Source organism: Callorhinus ursinus, unplaced genomic scaffold, assembly GCF_003265705.2.
Source record: "Callorhinus ursinus isolate GAN/ISIS: 27379988/994484 unplaced genomic scaffold, GSC_fseal_2.0 scaffold32, whole genome shotgun sequence".
Taxonomy (NCBI): domain Eukaryota; kingdom Metazoa; phylum Chordata; class Mammalia; order Carnivora; family Otariidae; genus Callorhinus; species Callorhinus ursinus.
The window spans coordinates 12,023,533-12,045,781 of record NW_027397094.1 but is presented as its reverse complement, the minus strand read 5'-3'; the positions used below and the strand labels follow the sequence as shown (position 1 = coordinate 12,045,781).

The following is a 22,249-nucleotide window of genomic DNA, read 5'->3' as shown; positions in this document are numbered from 1 at the left end:
GAGAACACACGGATGGTTCCCAGAGGGGAGGTGGGGGGGGGATGGGGGAAACGTGGTGGGGGTGAAGGCGGGCACTTGCCGTGATGCGCACTGGGTGTCGTGCAGAACTGCTGAATCACTATATTGTACAGCTGAATCTAATATTGTATAATTGTATATTGTATAATATTGTATATTGTACAATTGTAATATTGTATAATACACTGTATATTAACTACACTGGAATTAAAAAACTTAATAAAAAATAAAATAATGCTTATATATTTGGAAGTTGCTAAGAAAGTAAACCTTAAAGCTTATCACAAGAAAAAGAATTCTGTAACTGTGTGGTGATGATATTAACGAGTCTGGCTCAGAACCCAGTTCTCTTCACAGAATAGTAGAAGGAAATACCTGGCTCCAGATAGAGAACTGAAGCCGACAGGGTTGTCTTTATGGATGTTCTGAGACTCAGAGACATTTTGAGGAAGTTAACATCTGTTTTTTTTTTCTCAATTTAATTTTATTTGGATTTAAAATGTATAAATTGTTGAAAATATTTTTCACTTAAATTACATTTAAATACTCTAAATTTAATTCAGTTTCTCCTGCTTTATCTTATTTACAGGCCTCATAAGTGGGTGAACTAAATTCTTCGGGAAGTACTAATTACTGATGGACATCATCAGTAATGGACATCATGTCTAGCTTAGGCTTGAAATCCCAAACTACACAGTCCTCTGTAAATACATGGGAACAACAGGTATAATCTTCTACGATGGGGAAGGAACAATTTATTTTTCACTTAACTGCCCCCTTTTTAACTTAAAAATGCACGTTAAGAAAACATAAGAAATAATCTCTGTATCACTTGGTTCCCACCCCCCCCTTTTTTTTTAAACAGTTCTTCCTTGACTTTGTATTTTCCAGGGCAGCACAGTTTTATTTTCTCTTATTTTCTAGGATTCTTTTCCTTCTGTTCTGTAATCCTCAGCTGGTACCACATGTATCTCTGTAGGCAAATTCAAATTCTGTTTGAAACCATCTGTGGCATAAACCAAAAGCAAACTATATAGGTCTGTGCAGGGGAAAAATGGAGTAAGAATGAATGGAGGGGAAAAGCCTCCTCTGCTTAGGAAATAAAAATCAGGGGCACCTGGGTGGCTCAGTGGGTTAAGCTTCCGACTCTTGATTTTGGCTCAGGTCCTGATGATCTCAGGGTTGTGGGATCGAGCCCCGCGTTGGGCTGGATGGCATCTGCTTGAGATTCTCTCTCCCCCTCCTCACCTGCCCCTCCCCCTGCTCCTGCATGCACCTGCTCTCTCTCAAATACAGAAAATCTTTATTTTAAAAAAAGACAACAGTGAGGTTTTTTTTTAATATTTTATTTATTTATTTGAGAGAGAGAATGAGATAGAGAGAGTACATGAGAAGGGGGAGGGTCAGAGGGAGAAGCAGACTCCCTGCTCAGCAGGGAGCCCGATGCGGGACTCGATCCCGGGACTCCAGGATCATGACCTGAGCCGAAGGCAGTCGCTTAACCAACTGAGCCACCCAGGTGCCCAAACAGTGAGAAGGTTTAATCTCTTTCTTTCATCACCATCTCAACCAAGCTTTCTTTTCCTTACTCCTGCTATTGTACTTGACCAAGCTATAGCCGGCTGAATATTAGAATATTTTCCCCACAAAATTGAGGAGACAAACAGAAACATTGGCAATCTGACACTATTAATTTTCCTGTGACCTGCTGAGACCCTGGCTGTGAGTAGGGATATGACAGTATATAATTCTTTCTCTTTGTTGACCAAATAAAGCAAACAACTACTTTAGCAGAAAACAAACTACTTTAGCAGAAAAGACGATCTTTGAAGTTTGCTGAAACCAGCAAAACCCAGCAGGTCTTCACTGTGAAAAGTATTCTTACCTTCCGAAAGCATTTAAAAGAGCAACTATTTCCTGTCGAGTGAGTTGGAAGCCTTTAGATGGGCTGTTCTCTGGAAGCTTTTGGATTTCTTTTTCAGAGAATAATATCTTCAGGGCAGTTCCTAGACCCTGAGTCTAGAGAAAATAGTGAAACACATAAAAATTAAATTAATGTAATAACAATTACTATAAAGGTTGAAAGGAATATGCAGTCACTGTGATGAGTCAAGAAACTCATATGAACTGAACTTTTCACCAAAATGTCAAACTGCAAAATACAGTTTCTACTTCCTCATACATTATGCATGATAAATTTAACTGTTAAGGAACCTAAACAGTTTAACATTTGTTGGACATAAATTACTAAAATGCCTTTTCTTAACCTAGAAAATATCACATGAGGATTACAATGTTCAGTATGTAACCTTGAAAGCATTTCTGACAGCCCCTAGCAATTCAAAACTTAGAAATTATTAGTGATAACTACACTTAAAAATTTATCAATTATTAGAACAAGAGAAAAAGAAACATCTGATTTTCAGTGTCGTCTCCATTAAAATAATTCTGTCTCCTGATTTTCTGACTTATCTTTGTAAAAAAATAAGACAAAACATCAAATGATCCTTTTTACACTGAATATATATAAGAGAGAAATGGGCCTCCTTGGCGGAACTTTTCTTTTTTGTGACCATTTGAAATTCAAATTCTGTGATGGAAATTTGATAATTCTTTTTATATATTTTTATATGGGTCTACAAAATACTTATACTAATTATAACCACCAAGTTCAGAAATCTCAGATTGTACCAACAGAAACAGATACAATAAAACCAAAATCATTAACACAGAATAGGAAAAACATTCTTACACATGTAACACAGATTTAACATATTCATCTTTTTCATCAATAAAGCAGAAAAATCATACCTCAGATCTTCTGTTTCAATGAACAATGAGGGTATAAAAACTTGCAACTTCCCAGTAGGAATATTTAAGGTAATAGTTTTAAAACAGAAGACAAAACACAAACCTGCAATTTCCCCCATAATCTGCATTTGTCACATCCAACACAGTCCATTATACGGGAGATATTCTTGAAATGTAAGCGGAATTCCTCCTAACATGCAGAAAATATTTTTATTCTCATAGAGTCTTAAAAATTAAACTGCACTTATATGAATTATACAAGAAATAAAAGTTCTGAAGCTTATTAATGAATGACTTGTGTTTTTCAACAGTGAAGAAGAAAAGTAATTGGATTTGTATGGCATAACATGGCACCTAAAACAACTAGCCATGGAAATTCATAAAATTCATTCCACATATTAATTCAACAAACTTTTTATTGAGGTGCTCCTCTATGCAAAGCACCAACATAGGCACTATGGGAAAAACAAAAGTAATGATGCATGGTTTTTACTTTTAAGGAACTTAATTGCTGCCTCCATTTGATATCCGCATACAGCCAGTAGTAAATCTATCTATATTATGTTTGGTTTATTTTTCATGTATTGCTTGCGTGAGTCCAAATCAGAAAAAAACAAAAGTGGTCTTAGACCACTGATCAGTTTTCATCTTTTTCCTTAGCACCACACACTGTAATTACAGGGCGTTCCATGAGCACCGATGAAGACAGGGCTGTACGAAGGGTGTGCTCTCACAGTCCCCTGCATTTCCCAGTCAGCCTCTCCAGGGATGGCTGCTAACTGCATCCTTGGACTGTGCTGCAACTGCTTCCTACCCAGGGAGGATTCTTCTGCCTGTGAGCAACTGGGCATGGTTTCTAGGACTCGAAGGCCAGTCTCCTCTGAGGCTAACAGTAGTTAATAGACTTTCCTCATCTTTTTCATGTGGTAAACATAGAGAATAAATTTCATTTTATTGTACTGAGGTAAGCATTTTATTGCATGAAGCTAGAGGCAAGCAGCCTGAAAACTCTGGCCACCAGCAAGCCCTATCCGGCTGCTTTCCAAAGGTTCCAAAGAAATAGTACCCTGGCTAAAAAGACAAAATAAGGAACACGAAAGTCCTTTGCTCCATTCTCATGTAATTCATGTTCTTGGGAGGAGATGGAAAAACGGACTTAAGTTCTCCTTTATACACCTTTGGAAAAGAGCAAACACAATTTCCATTAATTCAGAGAGGACAGCTAGTTCTTTTCCCACGCCTATCTTCTTTCTTCCTCCACAAAAAGAACCACAGAGTTGTCCAAAAGTATAATACTTGTATAAATACTTTAAAAATAGGAAGCATTATAAAAATAAATTAACGTTATGGTAAATACCACAATAGCAATATACTCCTAAAATAATCATAAAACAAAACAACCTTCCAAAACTAAAATACAGTCATGACTAAGTTACTTCACTTCAGAAGCACCAAGAGACTCTTACCAATGGAGAATCACTCAGTGCTCATTTATCAGTGAGCATCTAAAACATCTCAGGGCCAAATGTGTTTCAGAATTCCAAATTTCAGAAATATAGTACATAATTTATTATGAAACACCCCACCAGAGTGTGTGGCAACACCTAGTAGTCACATACATTAATGGTTCTGTAGCAAAACGTAAGAATATTCAAACAAAGCAGAATTTTTAAAAAGCACTATAAATACTCTTATATGAGTACAGGTCAGGTTTTGCTAACAAATTAATTTGCACCAAACATATGAAAAATGTTTCAGTTTTTGGAGCTTTCTGGATTTCAGAATTGCACATAAAAGGCGTGGAGCTGCACTAGAAGACTGCTTGCCAGTCAATTTCAAATATTTTTATGAACATTTTAAGGGTACAACGTATTCCTTAATATGCCATAAGCAAATGAAAACAAAGAGCTCCCAACATGAAGTTTGAAAATGCTCCTAAAATACATTCTCCTCTGATATCACAGGGTAACAGGTCATTTTTGCCTTTTATGTTAGTCCATAAAGACAAAAGCATAATAGTTCCAGAAATTTGAACATCCCATAAAATATTCCATAAAATAAACTTCAGAAAAATACAGTATTTGTTGCCTTCAAAGCGCCAAAGTCATGATTTTTAAAATCAAAACAATACACACTGTGATTTTAAAGTAAGAAAACTTTCTCTCAAAATAACACCTTTTAAAAGACCTTCACAGAGGTACCATATTCATCGGTCAGTTAACAACAGAGGCTTCCCTAGGAGTTGGCCAAACTAGAAAGGAGAAAGGAATTGAAAAGTCTGGAGAAGGGGCTTTCTGTGCCGTTTATAGTAAAATCCAGTCAGACCAACTTCAACAAGATGGAGGACTGGGCAAGAAGAGTTTAGACGGACGGGATTAAAACAAAGCCAGTCGACTGCTCCCCACCCTATCCCCCAATCAAGAACTTTTTACCTTTAATGACTTGGCCCCCTTTTTGTCACCTGCAAACATGGACTTCTCGTCAAAGTGCATGGGAAAGGACCTGATGAAGTGACAACATGACAAGTTACAGACAAAAAGTTCACATACTATGTAGTAGAGCTCTGGCAGAATTTTTTATCCCCACAAATATTTACAATTTGTAATTTACTTGTATGTAAAGTTCAATAACACAGGAAGGTGGCAAATAGTTCACACGTAAACTACTCAAAGAGTAAAGTCACATAAAAATGGCTTTTTAATTTACCAGACTGTAATGTTTTAAAGAAATTACATGATAAAAATCATCTAAAAATTGAACTTAAAAGCAATTTATGTGAAAAATGTGCAACACCATTAAAAAGATGTTTTAAATTTTAATGCATAATTTGAACACTTCTTAATCCAACTTTGGTTCATGCTCATTTTAATAACCAGTAAACTCAAATTTTATAGACCAGCATTTTTTTAAGAGGTATATTCTAGAACGTAAAGCTAATGTTCCCTTAGGTGTCCACTTTCACGTGAACACACAGCACCATCTGAATTTAAAAAGCAACTGGAAGAATACAAAATTGGTTAAAAAAAAAGGAAAAAATACTAAAATCGCATTAAACTTTGGGGCATCTGGGTGGCGCAGTCAGTTAAGGGTCCAACGCTTGGTTTCGGTGCCGGTCATGATCATGGTCGTGGGATCGAGCCCCACGCTGGGCTCTGCAATCTGCCCAGAGTATGTGCTTAAGACTCACTCACTCCGTCTCTCCCGTCCCGTCCCCCCACGTGCTGTCTCTCTCTAAAATAAATAAATCTTTAAAATAAAATAGCATTAAACTTTGATACTACATAAAATTCAAAGTTCTGTTTGAAAACAGGGCCTATTCTCAAGTGTGACTGGGGCTGTTCTACTGTTCTACTGACCATGTTCCTTTCTCAGGTCTAATTCTCCCTCTTCCTAACCTTAACTTTTAGGAGTCAGCTTCTGTTGTATTTCAAGTACTATCTCATTCATATTCAGAATGCAGAATTTCAGATCACTGATACTCAATTCTTACTTTGTATCTTGAAAGATATTCAGTAGAAGGGTTTTTGTGTTAGCATCTTCTTCTCCATTTCCAGTGTAAAGATCGACAATTGAGCGCTCAAAATATGGGGCCACCTTTGATAAAGCTCGAAGCTCAATTAAGTATAAAAAGTACAGATTCTTAAGCCTTCTTGGACCTTCTCCCTTAGTTTCCACAGGGTCAAAGCGGCGTTTAAATTCTTTCATATTAGGTCCCCAGCTAGGTTTACCCCAGGTTTCTAAAGAGAAAGAGAAATACATAATAGAGCTTTAAGAAATAGGATGTTTTTCCTCTAGAGAATATATATCCCCCCCAACAATTTTTACACTAATAGAAGATTTCTACATAAAAATGTGATTACCTTCCAAAAGATAATTTGCACATAGATGTAAATTGATACTAGCATGAAGTCCGGATATAAGCTTATAGAAGACTCTCTTTTCCAGACACAAACCTATTCAGAAAAATATTGAAAAAGAAACCACATCCATTTAGATAACGGAAATACTGACTCAATAAGATTCAGTACACAGGCTTATTTTTAAAAGTTTCAAGGACATTAAAAATAAGGAATAATATTAAATGATTAGATCAAACTTCTCTAAAAGATAAGATTCTGACTTCAGAATGGAGTTATTACTATGATAACTTAATGCAGAATGAGGCAGAAAATGTTGGACTCTGGAGATCTAAGCACTAAGGATGTACTTGGCAAGTTCCCACACTACCCAGAAGGCAACAGCACAGATTTTTTCATGGGTTAGGCTAAACTAAAGCAAATATAATTCAAAGTCACTGCTTTGGCTTAACAAGAGCTGTTTCTCCTTTTCCCTTCCCTAGACATGTCCTTTCTTTGAACCTACTTGATTGTGGAGGAAGAAGAGACTGCATTCCATTTCTCTTCTTCCTCAGATTCTTTAGTGTGTCTTACTAATCCTCTGCCCTAGAATTCTCCAGTTCTACGTAACTGTATGGTCCACTTGTAAGGAGCCCAAACCTGGAAAACAGTCAACCAGAAATTTCAATCAATAAACAATGTATGTTGACTATTTACTATGTGAGCAGAATCATATCAGACGGAGTACAGGAATATGATGGAAAATTATTTTATGTAGTCTTAAGGGTTTTGCTCAAATGGAGGTCAAGATAATTCCACTATCCTATCCTACGCCTGCCTCAATTTTAAAAGATTTTCTCTTATTATAAGAGTAATATGCATTGTAAATGTACTTAATGCCACTAAGCTTAAGATGGTTAAGATGGTAAATTTTATGTTATATATATTTTACCATAATAAAAAAGAAAATCTAGAGAAGGTTATAATTTTTTAAATGAAGAAAAATGCAAAAACCTAAGTTTTAAGAATCCACTAAATGCAAAGCAATTCACTTTTTCCTTCCCTTACCATCCAACAGCATTTTTTGGTTTTTTTCATTTTTTGTTTTTAATTACTCCTGGGGAAAATGGGCTTCTATAGTGGGAAGGAATAGTAAATAACCTCATTTATAAGCTGAGGGATTTTTAAAATGTGGCTTACTTTGCATTTTCCCCCAGATCTTTTAGATCTTCAATTTACTCTATGTTCTACCCTATATAGCTTCTCATAGGAAAAAACAATTCTTTTGAGATCTCATTCTCTAATTCAGACTTCTTGCCAGACTATTCCCATTGTACAAATGGTCACCAAAAAGCAGAAATTAAGTTCTTTTTTGCGCAGCTTCTAACTTCTTCTAAAAGTATATGAGGGCACCTGGATGGCTCAGTCGTTAAGCATCTGCCTTCAGCTCAGGTCATGATCCCAGGGTCCTGGGATCGAGTCCCACATCGGGCTCCTTGCTCAGCAGGGAGTCCGGTTCTTCTTCTCCCTCTGCCCCTGCTTGTGTCCCCTCTCTTGCTGTGTCTCTCTCTGTCGAATAAATAAATAAAATCTTTTAAAAATAAAAAAATTAAAGTATATGAGCAATTTTGAATGTTCATGATAGCAAGGTATACAAACATCATGAACAAGTGTGATAAAATATTACTTCTCTTCTAGTAAAACTTTTAATCATATCAGTTATCAAATAAAATGATCAGATCTAAAGTTCATTTTCTTTTCCTTCTAATCTACCTCTCTAAAGACCAGAGAAGGGAAAGCAGACAAAGCAAAGCTTGTGAAAATTCATATGCTTAAAAATAAGAACATAAACAAGGAGGCCATTCTCATTTGCAAAGCCCTCAAAGCTCCGTATTTGAAATGGGGATGGGTGATAAGTGAGGAGCGAGTAGAAATGCACTTCCATAAACTGAAAATTAGGTAACTTAAAGCAAAATGGTAAAAATAAAAGATGTGCCAACTGAGTGTACTAACAAGACACAACACAGTCGGCAGGAAAGTGCTGGACAGCTTTTCCCTGCATGACGCAGTCTCCGACCACTGAGGTCCCCGTGAAAATGTTAAGTAACACAGTAAGTAACAAAGGCTACATAAAATAATTTTCCGTCATATTCCTGCACTCCATCTGATATGATTCTGCTCACATAGTAAATAGTCAACGTACAATGTTTATTGGTTGAAATTCCTGAATGACTGTTAAGTAACATCTGCAAAAGCTGATTTACAAAGGCAAAATTTACCAGCTTCTATTTCTTTTTTTTCCTGATTAATATTATTTTTATTATGTTAGTCACCATACTTCATTAGTTTTTGATGTAATGTTCCATGATTCATTGTTTGCATATAACATACTCAGTGCTCATTGCAACACATGCCCTCCTTAATACCCATCCCCTGGCTACCCCATCCCCCACCCACCCTTCCCTATGAAACCCTCAGATTGTTTCCTGGAGTCTGTAGTCTCTCATGGTTCATCTCCCCCTCTGATTCCCCCCCCTTCAGTCTTCCCTCCCTTCCCCTAATGTCCTCTGTGCTATTCCTTATGTTCTACATATGAGTGAAACCATATGATAATTGTCTTTCTCTGCTTGACTTATTTCACTTAGCATAATCCCCTCCAGTTCCATCCATGTCGATGCAAGTGGTAGCTATTCATCCTTTCTGATGGCTAATATTCCATTGTATATATAGACCACAGCTTTATCCATTCATCTGTTGAAGGGCCTCTTGGCTCCTTCCACAGTTTGGCTATCGTGGACATTGCTGCTATGAACATTGGGGTGCATGTGCCCTTCTTTTCACTACATCTGTATCTTTGGGGTAAATACCCAGTAGTGCAATTGTTGGGTCATAGGGTAGCTCTATTTTTTTTAAACGTCTTGAGGAACCTCCACACTGTTTTCCAGAGTGGCTGTACCAAATTGCATTCTACCAACAGTGTAAGAAGGTTCCCCTTTCTCCACAACCTCTCCAACATTTGTTGTTTCTTGCCTTGTCAATTTTTGCCATTCTGACTGGTGTAAGGTTTTGACTTGAATTTCCCTGATGGCTAATGATGTTGATCATTTTTTCATGTGTCTGTTAGCCATTTGTATGTCGTCCTTGGAGAAGTGTCTGTTCATGTCTTCTGCCCATTTTTTGACTTATTTGTTTTTTGGGTGTTCTTTATACTGCTTCTATTTCTAACAATACAAAGCAAATTCAACTATCCAATTTAGAGAGTGGGTCTCTTTCTTTTGGATTTAATTTCATTCAAATTCACATTCATCAAGTGACTTATAAGACACTGACTCTAATTTTTTCCTCTCACAAAAGGGCTAGATTTACAATAACAGGATGTGACATTTGGACACTGTTTAGTGATTTTCAGAGGCATTTTTACAGGCATCATCTACACTCACGGTGTAGGTACGATAGTTGGCTATTGCCAGTCTCATGCCCAGATGAGGAAATTGAATCTCAGAAAAGCTGAGTCAGTTGCCTATAAAAATAGGAGTGTTCTCTGAAACCATGTATCAATATTCAGGGGCTTACATCAGTAGGATACTACAAAAGTGGTTAATACAGAATACCCTAGAATTCAATATTGCCCATACAGTTCACTCCCAACCTCCACTAGCAATATTCAGAGTCTCTCACCACCTCTTTTAACCTAAGTACTACTTTCCACAATTTGTATCTTTACAATACAGCTAATGAAACAAAGTTAAGAATCGTCTTCCACACAGGCCATTTATCAATATCATTCCTAGTAGTAGCGGTACATCAATAACGTTCACCTTAATAATGGCCAATATATGTACACACTTCATTAAAAACAAAGAGAAATCATGTTCACAAGATAACATCACCGATTAGCAGACATAAAATAGAATTAAGTACTTAGTTTTACTCTGTAGAGTTCCTATAAGGTTATGATCCCCTGTATCATTCAACTTGCTTATCTTTCATGGATACATTTTAACTTTTGCTTTCATAAATGAATGGCAATTTGGTAAATTTTCTAAAAGCATCATATATCCAGTTTTTAAACAAAGTTGTTAAAATCCTAGAATGTTTTAGCTTTCCATTTTCATAGCATTTGTATTTTCAACACTAGAAAATATAAGAATGCAAAGTATCCACCAAAACAAATGATGTAATATATGGTGATTAACATAACAATAAAAAATTAAAAAAAAAAGAATGCAAAGTATCTCCTGGGATCTATATTGCTTTATCTTTTAATTAGACAAGTTTAGGCTATATTAACATGTGTAAACATTGTTTAAAATCTTCTGAAATCAAATTTACCTTCCCTCAATTTCATATATATATAAAAAGTACTTCCTTCCAAAAAGAAGGTCTCTGCTTACAAAGTGGGTTTGCATAATGGCTCCTAGAACGCAGTCTGGGCCAGTGGTATATACAGAATGACAATAACACTGAGAAGCTAGTTATGAAAACCTGAGGCCAGTATCTGCCCTGTATATTTCCCTAATGCTGATTATTCTTGGCTGAGCAATAGCCTCCAAATTGTCAAACCATTGTATCCTAAAATACAATAACTTAAAATACGTCATTTCCTTTCAAACACTGTCACAATTAGTTGTCTAGGTAATGAGTCCTGAACTTACAAAAATATATTAAATAAATCCATACATTTTTTCCAAGAAACCAATAAATTTAAAATGCAGACATAAAAGTTTACCTTCCAGCCACGTGTAGAATGATTCTCCTTTAAAAAAAACACACAAACACACACAGATTTGGGTTAAAATATTTTAAACAGTCATTTACAAATCAGAATAAATAAAGTATATAAAATATTTCCTATGACAGACTAAGGAATATCTCTAGAAATGGCCACTGCTTCTTGTGAAGTAGAAAAATTGGCATATGGGTCTAGACAATAAAGCCCTAAAGTAATTTAAGCAACTTTTGGACAATTTTCTTATAAATGATATTTAACTAAGCAAAAATTTTAAGAAAACATTTCAGTCAAAATATTATGTAAATCTTAATCATTAGAAGGTGAAAGAGCTTAAAAATTTTAAATTTGCTTTTGATAACCATAGGACTCCTTAAAAATTCTAGAAAAAACAGTGAATTATAATACAAAAATCAAATCAGTAATTATTCCATTTTTTCCTGAGCAGTAAAGCTATGTATATTACCTCAATTATCTAAGACTACTAAATTTCGAGGGGTAACTTTAAAATCCCTTAATTTTGGAGATAATTTTTCAGAAAAGTCAATGACTATTATACAGAGGGACCTGACTTACCTATGTACTAATGCTAAAAGATCTATTTCTAGATCAGTACTGTTCTGAGTGGAACAAAAATGGCAGTCAATACAGATCAAAATAGTTAAAGATAAGTAACTCACAAAATGCATTACTTTATTTAAGAAAAGCAAAGCATAAGAAAAACCCAACACATAGATGAGCGGAGCAAGGAGTCTAGGGGATAAATTAGATGGTGAGGAATTGCTTTGTTTCCTGAGAGTCTTCACACTTTGTAAAACGACACAAACATCTTCCCACAGACTAATTCATTCAACATACTCTTCCTAAGGGCCATTCATCATGAGCTCACTTGTTTACTCGAGAAACCCCAGATGCTATCAGGGAAAGTTGAGCTCCCAAGTCCTCAATAATCTGGCCTCTCACCTTTCTAACTTAAACCACTCCCACATAAAGTCTTCCCTACTGCTCAGAGGGTCTCCCCAAACATGCCTGATCCTTCCCTTTCCAACTCCATGGTCCATGCCATTTTCTCCTGATCACACACAGGATCCGATTCTACTAGACTACATCTGTCCCATTACTCAAGACTCATCTCAAATGGCACTTCCAGGACCACCCCCCCCCCCCAGGGAGACAGGCTCTGTCCCACGTCTGAAGAGCTCTACCACCTCCTACTGCTTGTACTCTGTATGTGCAGCACCTCTTATTATGTACAGTGCTTATCATTCCTGCTGTATACTGTCAGCTCCTGCAGCGAAGGCGTCATGTTTTACACATATTTCTATCCTGCACAATGCCCATCACTGTGTCTCCGAACACAGATAAATAAACATCCATTTGAAATAATTATTTTGACTGTTTTGGGGCAATTTATTATGACTGATATTCATCTGGTAACCTGGAATAACCAACTGTTGATAAATCACTATTCACCAGATTAAGTATTACAATAATTGAGATTATAAGTTACAAAGTCAGTAAGAAAATAAAGTCACAAGACCAATTATTGGCAAAACTATCTTAACTTCTCTCCATTTCTTCAGAACATATTTTAGTAGATTATAATAACCAGATAATTGGGAAGTCGGAATGTAATCCTGGTTTCTATACTAAACATTTAAGTAAAAGGGAATTTATAGTTTTTTTAACCATAGGGTAAATTTACATTATAAAACTCTTATTTTTTTGTCACCATTCTTTGGTAGCTATTTCTGAAAATATAGGATAAACATTTTCTTTTGAATTAAACAGAGGAAAAATCAAATTTTGATCATTAAAAACATTTCCTCTATACCCGAGGCATACCCAAACACAAGAATTTTAACTCACCATCTTCTCCTGAAAAAGAAAACAGTAAACAGGATTTTAGAAACCGTCCTCCACAGTTCAGATTCCAATTTTATTTACTTTAATATGAGATTAAAACACTCACTGTGTGTTAAACTATTAATTACACTATGGACCTTGGTCAGGGTGTAGTCACCCTGCAAGTGAGACTTCTTAATAAGAATACAGGCCCAAAGTACAAGATCTTCGTATGTTTTATACAGTAAAAAATATCAGAGAGCATCTAAAAATACTCCTAAAGATCACTAGTTTCAATAATTAGCCAATGGACACAGGCACTCCTTTCATCATTATATACACAACCCTCTCTTCCAAGCTGCTGCTCCTCGGCCTATACACACCTTAAGAAAAGTATTTCCCAAACCGTGGTCAGTGAAACCCTCACTGGGGGTGCCACGGAGCTGCCCAGGCAGGGGGAAGCAGCCAGAGGTTGGGCTCTCAGGAGCACAGCAGCTCGGCCTTTATCGGCTTTGTATGTGGACGTCTCATACCGGGTTTCATTTTAGGGAAGAAAGGTTCTGTTGTTCAAAAGCTGTTGGAAAGCCAGCTGCAGAAGCCTCGCTGTGTGGCTCAGCAAAAGCATGCAGGCGGCCGAGCCGGGACTGCTGGGGAGCTGCGAGCTGACACCAGCAGTTGCCATGGGCACAGCACACAGAGAGCATCAGCCCGAGCCTGCCTGATTACTGCCCGGGTTTCTCACCCGGCAACCAGGACCCCTGCTCTCCCCTCGCCTGGTGCTCCGTCTCCCTTCTTTCTTAGTCCGGTTTTCTTCCCCCTCTTTCTGCCTCTGTCTTTTCCTACGTGGCACTCTCCTTGCTCTCATCTTCCCAGCAGCCTCACGTCTCTAATTCGTCACAACATGGACGTGAGGTATTTCTTAGGATGTGAGGGTTTCGTTAAATGAACTATATTTTCTGCTTTAATAGGAAGCGATCATATTATTCAACCATAAAAAAGAAGGAAATTCTGCCACTGGCAACCACAAGGATGGAGTCCGAGGACCTCATGCTGAGGGAAGTCAGTCAGAGAAGGACAGATACTGTAGGAGCTCTCTTGCATGTGGAATCTAAAAACAAAACAAAACCCTCCAAGCTCATAGATCCAGAGAACAGATGGGTGGTTGCCAGAGGCAGGGGGTGCGGAGTGGGCAAAACACGTAAAGGGTGTCAAAAGGTACCAGCTTATAAGTCCTGGGACTGTCATGTACAGCATGTCAACTACAATTAATAACACTGTATTTGAAAGTTGGTAAGAGAATAGATCTTAAAAGTTCTCATCACAAGAATAAAAATTCTGTAATTATGGTCACAGATGTTAATTAGACTCACTGTGATCATTCTGCAATATACACAAATATTTAAACATTGTATTAAACACCTGAAACTAATACAATGTTGTATGTCAATTATACATCTATTTAAAAAAATATTTTAAAGAAAAAGAAGAAGATAGCAGGAGGGGAAGAATGAAGGGGAGTAAGTCGGAGGGGGAGACAAACCATGAGAGACGATGGACTCTGAAAAACAAACTGAGGGTTCTAGAGGGGCGGGGGGTGGGGGGATGGGTTAGCCTGGTGATGGGTATTAAAGAGGGCACGTTCTGCGTGGAGCACTGGGTGTTATGCACAAACAATGAATCATGGAACACTACATCAAGAACTAATGATGTAATGTATGGTGATTAACATAACAATAAAAAATTAAAGTAAAAAAACCAATGATGTAATGTATGGTGATTAACATAACAATAAAAATTTTAAAAAAATAAAAAATAAAAAAAATATTTTAACTCCAATCCTAAAAAAAAAAAAAAAGTGATCATAGAAAAGATCTGAAAGAATACCTACCAAACTCTGTACTATGGAAGAGAGGTGTGGAGGCAGGGTGGGTATAGGGGAAGGGTAGGGGGGAGCTTTCTCTTTTTACCTTATATAACTTTTGTGTTGTTTCCATTGTGTGTGTGTGTGTGTGTGTGTGTGTGTGTGTGTGTGTGTGTGTGTGTGTGTCTGGGGTTTTCATTTTTATAGTAAGTTAGAAGGGTAAAAATAGCAAAAGAGACAAAGAATAAGAAACCATGCACACCTTTTTCATGATCCAATTCCCTTTTCCAGCAGTATCAGAATGAATTTGGGGAAGAAAATGTGCCGCATTGTAAGACAGTGAGCATCTAAAAGCAGTCCCTTCGGTCAACCTTTCTGTGTCTCTTTGGCTCTCAGAAATGCCTTCAAGATACAAATCTAGACCAGGAAATTCAAGTTCTTAAATCAACCCTGGTCTAAAGAAAACATCAGAATGGCAAGTCAATTACAGGGCTGCTCCCAGGGTTTGGCTCCTTGCTGACAACAGACTGAGGATGTGCCCAGTAAGTTTTATGTTGATTAACCTCCAAAAATGCTGTCCCATAGAAATATAATGCCAGCCACATATGTAATTCCAAATTTTTTCTAATAAAAATTTCTAGTGAAGTTTTTTCTAGCATCCGTGTTTTAAAAGTGAGAAGCACACATGCGCTTCAATGCGATAATTGTGTGAGGCCACAGCTAAAGGTGTCCTATCAAACAGTAAAGTTCTGCTTAATGACAAAATATTTTACATTGCTTCAGTTCTTAAATTTAAACAAACAGCCAGATGTAAAAGTTGGTTCTGCATCAGCCGTATTTCATGTGCTCCACAGCCCAGTGTGACAAGTGGCAACCTAGTAGGCCGGCGCAGGTTTACTGTTGTGCTGCAGGCATCCTAAGTGTCTTCAACAGCTCTGCACCCTTAGCACTCAAACGTGGTGCGTGGACCAGCCAGCATGCTGGGCATCACCTGGGAGCTCGTTAGAATCCTGGGCTTCACCCAAGACCCACAGAATCGGAACCTCTATTTCAACAAGGCTCCGAGGTAGTTTGTATGCACACTCAACTCTGAGAAGCACGTTGGGAGCCACTGGTTCTCAAACATGCCTGTGTGCTGGAATCATCTGGACAGTTAAAAAAAAAAAACAACACTTGGGTGTAAGCCCACAGATTCTGACTTAATTAGTATGGGATAGGGCCTGGGCATCCAGATTTTTAAGAGTTCCCCAGGAAACCTCTTATATCTATGGATTACTCATATATTTTGATTTATTTCCCATAAAACTCCTGTTTTATTTAGGGCCTGGTACATACCAGGCACTCAATAAAAGCCAGTAATTATGTAAAACATACAGAAAACTTGAGGCTGAACTATGAATTAACCTTATACTTTTGATCACTCAAATTAAAGAAAATATAGTTGAAAATTTACTCAGATTAAGTTTAGTTACAGAGGCATTTTGTAAATAATCTCTAAAGGCATGAAAATGTATGAAAAACCCACCTCGGCTAGGTGCCAGAGGATTTAAAGGACGATAAACAGATCGAGGCCTGAAAAAGCAAGTGCAAAATTCAAACATAAAATGATTTGACTTCTTTTACATCATTTTTTTTTTCCCCAACAGAACCCTACTCCCCTTCCTCCATCCTCCCTCTAGCCGCTCCTCCTCCTTCCCCTGCCCCCTCCAGTTACTTGAAACAGTTTTCTTCGTAGATGCTGTTCCACACTCTCCATGCGGAGGACCCTTTATAGCCAGTGTAACGCTCTGGGTTCAGCAACAGGTCTACATACTGAGCAGCTGGAGATCGCTCATCTGAACAAGAAACAATTCATAAAAACCACCCACAGGTCACCAGTTGTCTGAAATGTAACACTGTAACACAAACGTAACTACCAAAAGGTCAGAGAAAGGCTACGCTTTTCAAGTAATCTCCAACTTAAACGGTAGAGAGGTTAGCACACTTGTGACTGTACTTGACCCGGGATAACTCATACTTGTGAGAGGAAAAAACAACTCCTCCCTTTCCTCTGGATACTCCGTGCTCTCTTAAGTAACAGAACACCCCTGACCTTCTTAGAAGCATTCATTATTCTTAAGTTTTAACCACCCAGGATCAAAAAGACCTAAACAGAATCATAATCTGTTCCACTATTTGATAGGATTTCTTCCCTGTGCATACACCTACCCAAACACATGCTTAGAAACATTTCTTTTTAGCGTATATTGTACTAAAAAGAGATTTTCCTGCTATTCTCTACTTTGGACTTATGAAATAAATGGCTCAATAACTTCGCGATTCAAATTTGATCACAGAGTTACACAATGCTCTAGTTTAAACCAATACACATTACGGTTTATTTTTATCGCTGTTCATACAGAAGTGCTTTTCCCCTCTTAAGCCCGTATACAGCAGGCACAACTTCAGGAACTTGTTAAGACATATAAATTAAATAACCATTTTCTTTTTTTAAGATTTTATTTATTTATTTGAGAGAGACAGAGAGCGAGCACAAGCAGGGAGGGGTGAAGAGGGAGGGAGAGGGAGAAAGAATGTGAAGCAGACTCCCTGCTGAGCACAGAACCCCATGCGGGGCTTGATCCCACGACCCTGAGATCACGACCTGAGCTGGAACCAAGAATTGGACGCTTAACCAATTGAGCCCCCCAGACACCCATAAATAACCATTTTCTGTGTTGAAATCCAAATGAGTCTTTACTAGATCTCTACTATTTGGGCATTTTAATAGAGATCTCCGAGGGATACAAAAGATAAAATGGTCTTCATTATTAAGGCTTACATTCTGGATAGAAAAGGGAAATACATGCTTTCATACCTACAGAAAAATTATAATGATCATGCTTCACAAATGGATGATCATAATACATGGAAACTAAAGCACTATCTATGTTGACACAGATGTACTCCTTTATTTGTATGCTTCTTACCTTTTTGTGTCACGAGATTAAATCATAGTATGCAGGCACCAGACTGAAAACAGTGGCCAAATATGGTCATTAAAATACGGTCTTTTTTTTTCATTACTAATATATTTTCCTTTCAGCCAACAGTATTCATTGAGCATTCAGTGATCACAAATGAGATTATCTGTAACTGTAAGAGGACAATAGCATCCTGAGCCATACCTTCCAAGAACTACCTGGTACTTTTTGTAAGGAAGTAGGAAGAACACAAATATAATTACAACATATCACTACTAAATGAATTATATCTAGCTTATAGACAATAGAAACATGAATTGAAGAATATTGGCTGTATTTTTAGCCCTAACATTATAGAGATACTCTACAAGTTAAGGCACAGAAAACAGGTAATTTACAGATGAACAGAAACTGTCCAAGGACATGGATTGATTTGAGACTTAAAAACGGTAATTTTAAAAAATTTTCATTAAAAAAAGAAAGATTCAAATTATGGAGTGTGGCTTTTAAAGTTCAAAGAGAAGTTTTACAATTCACTAGTTTCTTATATATTTTTAATTTCTTTGAGTTGTTCTTAAGCTCATTTGCAAAACTGATCTGATTACATATAAGCTTTACAAATATTAAACCTACCATAAACATACACGTTGAGATATATATGTACACATGTATAAAGAATGTGTGGGTGCATGTAAGTTTACACATATGTGGGGTCATCTGCGAATGTACACATCAGACTGATATCAACCTCTTCACCCAACAAAAGCAACTGAACAACCAATAGAGAAAAACAAGATTCAGATATTAAGATACATCTTAAATCATTATACCTTAAGGGAGTGACAAATCACAAGAGTTAAATCAAGTATATCAATGTTTAATTTAAAACTTTTATTCTCAATGTCCTTAATGTGTATTCCCTTAATTTAATCAAAAGTGGGTTGTTGGTTTTTTTAAGTGGTTTCTAAAAATTTTAATACTTTTTCAAATCATGAAAAGGTGGGTCTTGTTAACTTATAGAAGGGGTTAGCAAACTATGACCCACAGGCCAAATCTGGTCTGCGTATTTTTTGTAAAGAAAGTTTTATGGGAACATAAGCCATGTTCGTCTGCTGCTTTCACACAATTACGGCACAGTTGAGTAGTTGCAACAGAAACCGTGCAGTCCACGAAGCCGAAGATATTTACTATGTGTCCACATACAAAAGAAAATGCTCGTCAACCCCTGACCTACACCAACAGAACTTCATGGCATCTAGATGAGGAAGCCGGTACCCCCATCCTTCCCCTGGGACCATCTGTGACATGATTTTAATTAATTTGTTCAGAAACTACAGCTTCTTTCCATTTGCACAGCCATAGCATTCACTTGGATAACGCTCTTGGGACCCCTAATATGTCCTCCTCTCCAAATGCTTTCTCTTCTTCCTCCCTTTATAGAGCTCTTCCAAAACTGTTCTATTTGACCATGCTAAGAGTTACCTAACGATTCAAAGACTGTCCACTGAATCAAATACCTAATTCTGGGAATTCATCAATTTCAACTAGTGTTTTTTCTACCTTTTCAAGTATACCTTTTTTCCCAACTGAATTTCCTTTTCACTGTCTCAATTGAGTATTAGTGTTAGGAGGCTACACTGCATGTTCTAGGATGAGAGCCAGCCCTCCACACCTCCTAACCCAAGTATCTCTTCAGACATAGCACGGGCCAACTTAGCGTGCAGGCTTTTTGTTTGTGGACACAGATAAAAAAAATACTGCTGTAGACTCAGGATTGAGCCTCTCACCCTCCATCACCAACTCTATCCCCGATTGCTAGTAATGCATTATTAAAATAGAATTTACTCTGGGCGCCTGGGTGGCTCAGCTGGTTAGGCGACTGCCTTCGGCTCAGGTCATGATCCCGGAGTGCTGGGGTCGAGTCCCACATCGGGCTCCCCACTCAGCGGGGAATCTGCTTCTCCCTCTGACCCTCCCCCCTCTCGTGCTCTCTCACTCTCTAAATAAATAAAATCCTAAAAAAAAAAAAAAATAGAATTTACTCAGGTGAGGAGAATCTATAGTTTATAAAGCTCCCAAGTCATTTTGATACACAGCCAGATTTAGAAACTATGGTTTTAAATAATATTTAAATTAATGAACATGTTTTAAGGGAAAATATAAAAGTAAAAATCTGTCATACTATATAGGTTATTTATGAACCAACCACTTCATTCAGCAAACATTTATTGAGCAAGTACCATGTCCAGGCACTGCTCTAGGCACTAGGGATAAAGTAGTGAACCAGAAAGACAAAGCCTCAGGTGGCTGACAATCTAGTTGGAGCAGACGGACAGCAAACAGATAAACTAAATAACCCCACCCCGCACTCTCTGATAGTCCTCAGTACTCTGAGAGCAGGCAGCAGTGCCAACACAGAGTGAGAGTGCTTTCTATTTTCTACAAGCAGGTGACAGCAGGCTTCTCTGATGAGGTGACATTTGAGCAGAAACCCGAAGCAAAAGAAGCCATGCATAAAGATAAGTGACTACAACAACAAAATAGGAGTAGGGAAAGCAGCTTACCTTAACCTGTTAAATTATTTAAAAATCTACTATTTGATCTATAAGGATCATCTTCCCTTAAAGACAGAACAACAACAAAATAGAGAACAGGGGTGTATAGATACATTCCAATAAACTGGGGTGAATATTCTTTAGATTGTTTTAATCCAATGGTTTTAGATAACTGAAATAACTAGACAATGACTCTAAAGCTACTCTGATGTGTTTTTACAAATTGTACATATAAATCATAGGGATATCCACGAACATCACTACCCAGAGGAATAGCGGTAATCCAACTAGTAGAATGGTTTATATGTTTAAGGACCACACAAAATATAAAAATTACTAATTTTTTAAATTATGAAATCCTAAAAATCTTAAGGAATGATTTTATATAAATTCTTACAGGACATCTCTTTCATTTTTACAATATAAGAAGCTAATGTTAAAAAATTAGTTAACACTATACTGATGAGAGGTAACTGAGTACATCATTGATCATACCAAGTGATCTCTGCAATTGAGTAGCATTTTTTGGTAAATACCTATAATAGAAATATATATTTACATTGTTTACTATGAGAAATATTCACAGAAATGATTTTTTAATCTAAAAATCTGTTAACTAAGCACTACTAAAAATATTTTAATCAAAGAATAGGTAAAATGATAAGCTGGCAAGAAGTGAGTGTTGAACACGAAGTATAATTAGAATGACAACCAAAGAGCAAATGAAAGAGTAAGCAGTGACGTCAATACTTAACCTAGGTACAACAACTTGCTTTGATGAAACCTTTGCCAATTCTAAATATCATAAAGTAGTATTTTATTAATTTCCCATTATATCCAGATACCCAAAGAAACTTTTTTTTAGATCTCTTAAAGATATCCCTGCTGAGGCGGGGGGACAGAGGGTGGCACCTGGGTGGCTCAGTCCGTTAAGCATCTGCCTTCGGCTCAGGTCATGATCCCAGGGTCCTGGGATCGAGTCCCTCATCAGGCTCCCTGCTCAGCCGGCGGGGTGGGGGGGGTCTGCTTCTCCCTCTCCCTCTGCTGCTCCCCCCGCTGTGCCCTCTCTGTCAACTAAACAAAATCTTAAAAAAAAAAAAAAAATCCCTGCTGGGGGTGCCTGGGTGGCTCAGTTGGTTGTCTGACTCTTGATTTCGGCTCAGGTCATGATCTCAGGGTGGTGAGATCAAGCCCCGAGTCAGGCTCCGTGCTCAGCCCGAAGACTGCTTGGAATTCTTTTCCTCTCCCTGTGCCCCTCCCTGCCGCTCACACTAGATAGATAGATAGATAGATAGATAGATAGATAGATAGATAGATAGATAGATAGATAATGGTACATATATAGTGTAGGGATATCCTACTTTAAAAAAACAAAAAAATGTCTTGCTGAAACCACATAAATCATGGTGATAACATTCCACCTCCTGGCAACTTCTCAACTGACTGTACTATTGTGGCAGCTCCCTGTAACTTACTCCATTGTAGACTGGATGAATAGCACAATTCTACAGATGGATCTTCTAAAGCCCTTTAGATAGCTTTGCCACCACTCGAGGTGCTTTCAAAGTTCAGAGGAACTCTTGCTGTCTCCAGCTATGCATGCCTGAACCCCAAATTCTTTTCCACAACCC

The 22,249-nt window shown here is 37.5% G+C and overlaps 1 protein-coding gene across 4 annotated transcripts in view; it reads right to left on the bottom strand.

Annotated features, from left to right (window-relative positions):
* The window catches only part of ERO1B (endoplasmic reticulum oxidoreductase 1 beta), a 60,657-nt gene that overhangs the window by 5,032 nt on the left and 33,376 nt on the right, over nt 1-22,249 (bottom strand). For 2 of the 4 annotated variants that reach the window (XM_073879020.1, XM_073879022.1), the window contains 8 exons: nt 16,815-16,935; nt 16,626-16,672; nt 11,395-11,421; nt 6,690-6,782; nt 6,320-6,566; nt 5,262-5,331; nt 2,933-3,019; nt 1,904-2,037 (listed from right to left, as the gene is read on the bottom strand). In XM_073879020.1, the coding sequence (XP_073735121.1) occupies nt 1,904-2,037; nt 2,933-3,019; nt 5,262-5,331; nt 6,320-6,566; nt 6,690-6,782; nt 11,395-11,421; nt 16,626-16,672; nt 16,815-16,935 (826 nt within the window). Of the gene's footprint in view, nt 1-43; nt 992-1,903; nt 2,038-2,932; nt 3,020-5,261; nt 5,332-6,319; nt 6,567-6,689; nt 6,783-11,394; nt 11,422-13,263; nt 13,273-16,625; nt 16,673-16,814; nt 16,936-22,249 lie in introns of those variants that run through there. The other 2 variants (XM_025850850.2, XM_073879021.1) reach the window with 2 other exon arrangements.